A 3,585-nucleotide genomic window follows, 5' to 3' on the forward strand; every position below is an offset into this window, starting at 1 on the left:
CTGGGATCTCAAGAAAATGTGCCCTAAAAAGAGCAAAAACTCCTTCATAATCAACGAAAGTTTCAATTCGCCACAATCATCAGGGATTTTGGACCATTTTTTTGAAACGGCCGAATCTCTTAGTCGGAGTCTTAAAATTTGTATCTTTAACCCAAATTGAGACAAAAGCTGGTCCTCCTATTGTAAATAGCAAGTAATTTACTATCAACTCTGAAAGTTTTGATTTGGAACCCGCATCAGGCATTCTAGAGACGTTTTTGCTAACCAAGAATTTCCTTGAGTGAAAATGTCGACCTTTGAAAATTCGTATCTTCGGCGCAAATTGAGGTGGAATTTCAAGAAAAACTGAACTAAAAAGAGCAAAATCTCCTCCACAACTGAGGAAAGTTTCCATTGGACACCATCATCAGGAAGTTTAGACGAATTTTTCGAAACCGGTAAATTTTTCGCTATTGAAACGCCATTGAAAACCCTAAAACCGTCTTCAACAAATCGTTGAAAGTTTCAGGTGGCCAGCAGCCTCAGATCTTTAGGAAAATAAATACATTTACAGGAATCACAATAAGAATACCTTCACACCATCCACCTGTGCGAGTTGGGCATTCAATTGAATTGTTTTTTTCTGTGTTCTTTCTTAAACTGTGTCAGAGGCATTTCTGTCCACTGAAAGGGTCTTTTAACGCTGTAAATTTCGAATGCAAACAAGCCACACACCTGTGATCTGTGAATCGGTTAAAAGGCCCAGATTCTGGAAAGTTTCCCAAAAAGCTCAACTAGGTACTTAACAATTGTGAACCATTTCGGACACCTGCAGGTCGTTAAAACCCGATAAATTACTCAGCGAGTTACTGAATGGGTTCCAGGAGATCTATTGAGAAATCTGACCAAACCGACTTGAATCGGCAGTGAAACCTTGGATATTTTGGGGGAAAATTGGCCGGGAGAACATTCCCAAATAAATCAACTCCAACTCGACGCTACTATTACAAGCGAGAAGTTAATGATCACTTATAAATACTAATTAACATATTTTGCTATTGCATAGCGTCAAAACAAGCCGGTGTTGCCAAGCGGGGCGATTTTCCCTGAGAATGGTGGGCGAAGAGCTGCAGAGCTACGTTCGCAGATTGCCAATGGAGGAATTCAAGTGCCACAGCGAAACGGACGCAGGAAGTGAAGCCGGTTTTATACTAAATCGGGGAAAAGTATCCCGGCTAATTTTCTTGATAAATGTGCTTAACAAACAAGAAAATTCGTAACTCCTTGTTGATAAACTTCGAAAATCGCTTCGTTGCTTGCCGATTCCACGTTTTACGCGCAAATGTGGGCATGCCGAAGGCCACTTGAGTAGTTGGCCCAATTTAGTGGCGAATAAATCGAAAAAAGGGGCCAGTTTAACTGCTGGAGTAGTCAAAGCGACACAATTGAAGAATCAGCAAGTGCTCGGTTTGGTCGCGCCAGTCCTCCAAACACCGGTAAAAATTGGCAAAAGTGCCGCCAAATTCCTCTTTTTGTATCAAAGTTCATTGGGCTTCAGGAAAATGACCGGGTTGTTGCCGTTCAAAGTGGCAGTCGAGAACGCAACTAATGAGGCGGCAGGCACAACGCGGCAACGCCGCAAGATCCACCGGCGCACTGAGGCGCCGTTCGAATCATTGGCGCCTAGCGCCTACCTGCAAGCCCCGCCCAGCCGGCCAAACGGGGCGCGTGATTGGCCAGAGCGTCCCTACTGCAATATATATAGAGTTTTCCGTGCGTTTACGTGTCATTTGCTGTCTTCCCATTGCGGAGTGAACTGTTCCAATTGCGCGGTGTTGTCGCTCGTAGCCCGTGTGTGTGTGGTGTGTTATTGCAGTGATTGGTGAATTTGGATTATTTTCCCGCAAAACAATGAAGGCCGTGTTAGCAACGTGTGGTGGTAAGAGTGTGACGGCAGCAGGCAAAATCAGCAAAACTAAACAGAAAGACATTGAGAACGAGGAAATCCAGATGTATCTGAGCAAGTTGAAGGATCTGGTGCCGTTCATGCCGAAGAATCGGAAACTGTCCAAACTGGAGGTGATCCAGTACGTGATCGACTACATCTGTGACTTGCAAAGTGCGCTCGAGACGCAGCCCGCTGTCAATGTGTTCGATGCTCAGACGGTTCTGAGCCAGAAAAAGTCGCAGGCAGCGATCAGTCCCAGACAGCCGCTGGGGCTCAGACAGAGCCCGAATACGATTCTGAGCCCGTGCGAAGCACCGATCGTCCAAAGCATAACGGTGAGTAAAGCGCGCATAAATGTGCGGCCATTCTGAGCTGGTCGGGTAAATATTTACCAGGCCCAGCTGGCGCGACAATGACGGAAAAAATAAATATTTAACATCGTCGTTTCCTTCGGGTTCCCGGCCAAACAAGCGCAATGAATAGATTCCCTTGACAAAGTGGCTTCTGAGCGACCCCAAACGATTGGGAACACGAATAACGAACATTATTGATAGGAGCACAGCTGTGCTTGCACGTGTTCGGCCAGATGTCGGCCCCGTCTTTTATTAACGTCATGAATTTTCTCACACACACTTAATAATAATCCCCTCTTTTCTCTTCCAGACGACAGACGCGCTGACCCCCTCAGACAGCCTCCAATCCTAGGGGCAAAAGCGGCGCGAAACGAAGAAATTGAGCCTCAGCTCGAAGAAAGTCTTCTGAGGTGCCAGTCCGGGTTTGTTTTGTTTGGTCGACATCGCCCCCTTTGAGGGCGGAACTGACGTCTAGGGGCGGCGACCCCTCCTCAATGTCTCACTAATCGGAACATCTCCAAGGCTGGCAGGACCATTGGACCTCATAGGAGGACTCGGGGTTCGCGCCCCTCCCTTTTTGGTACCTGTTATATGTTGCAATTTGTTACTCTTTAAGGTGTACATACACGCAAACCTTGTTGTTAAGAGGCGGGTGAAGGAAACAGCGTGTGGTTCGATGTACGGCAGTGGGCCCTCTCCAACAGAAAACGCCCAATTTTTCTCAATTTTTGTTCAATTTTTGTTCAATTTTTGTGAGTTGATTTCTGTGATTTAGTCGTTAGTGAGAATTATTGCTGAATATGTCTAGAGGCCGCAGAATGGCGCAGATGGCCAGGCTGGACACATTTTATGCGGCTGCATTTTGTTTTCTGTCTCAAAGGTTTTTGTAAATAGGACGCGCGTAGCTGTTAAGGATTTTTGTTAATTAGATTTTATATATGACAGATTATAATTTTGAGCAAATAAACACGACTTTTTTCCTGATTTCTCTGTATTTGCCTTAATGCCGAAACCTGCAACTTTGCATTTAAGAACGTTCTAAACAGAAGAGTTCGTCTCAGCGCCCTTCATGATGGTGGCGAATTGAAATTTTCAGATGTTGCAAAGGAATCTTTTTTCTCTCCAATGCAATTTTCGTCAAGCGTCCAGCTCAATTTGCGCTCAGGATACGAATTTTCAAATCTATCTTGAAATCCTGCGAAATCCCTGATAACGATCGCGTCTTGATGGCGTTTCGCCAGTCGTGAAGGAGACTTCGCTCTTTCTACTCAAATTTTCGCCAATCTTCCAGCTGAATTGGCGCCG

At 45.3% G+C, this 3,585-nt stretch overlaps 1 protein-coding gene across 1 annotated transcript; it reads left to right on the forward strand.

Moving 5' to 3' along the window:
- Positions 1-1,750: 1,750 nt before the first annotated feature.
- On the forward strand, positions 1,751-3,264 carry LOC109541718 (protein extra-macrochaetae). The gene is made up of 2 exons (XM_019910646.2): positions 1,751-2,262; positions 2,591-3,264. Exons 1-2 carry the CDS (start codon positions 1,891-1,893, stop codon positions 2,630-2,632), a joined length of 414 nt encoding a protein of 137 aa, XP_019766205.1. The 5' UTR covers positions 1,751-1,890; the 3' UTR covers positions 2,633-3,264.
- The last annotated feature ends 321 nt before the right edge of the window (positions 3,265-3,585 follow it).

This window comes from Dendroctonus ponderosae, unplaced genomic scaffold (genome assembly GCF_020466585.1).
Source record: "Dendroctonus ponderosae isolate FM_Combo_2020 unplaced genomic scaffold, Dpon_F_20191213v2 Dpon_F_20191213_9, whole genome shotgun sequence".
Classification (NCBI taxonomy): Eukaryota; Metazoa; Arthropoda; class Insecta; order Coleoptera; family Curculionidae; genus Dendroctonus; species Dendroctonus ponderosae.

Bases quoted from the DNA above. Each gene is read 5' to 3' on its own strand.
- LOC109541718 (XM_019910646.2), top strand. From the start codon at position 1,891: ATGAAGGCCGTGTTAGCAACGTGTGGTGGTAAGAGTGTGACGGCAGCA. The intron at 2,263-2,590 runs GTGAGTAAAGCG...TTTCTCTTCCAG, and splicing joins CGATCGTCCAAAGCATAACG to ACGACAGACGCGCTGACCCC.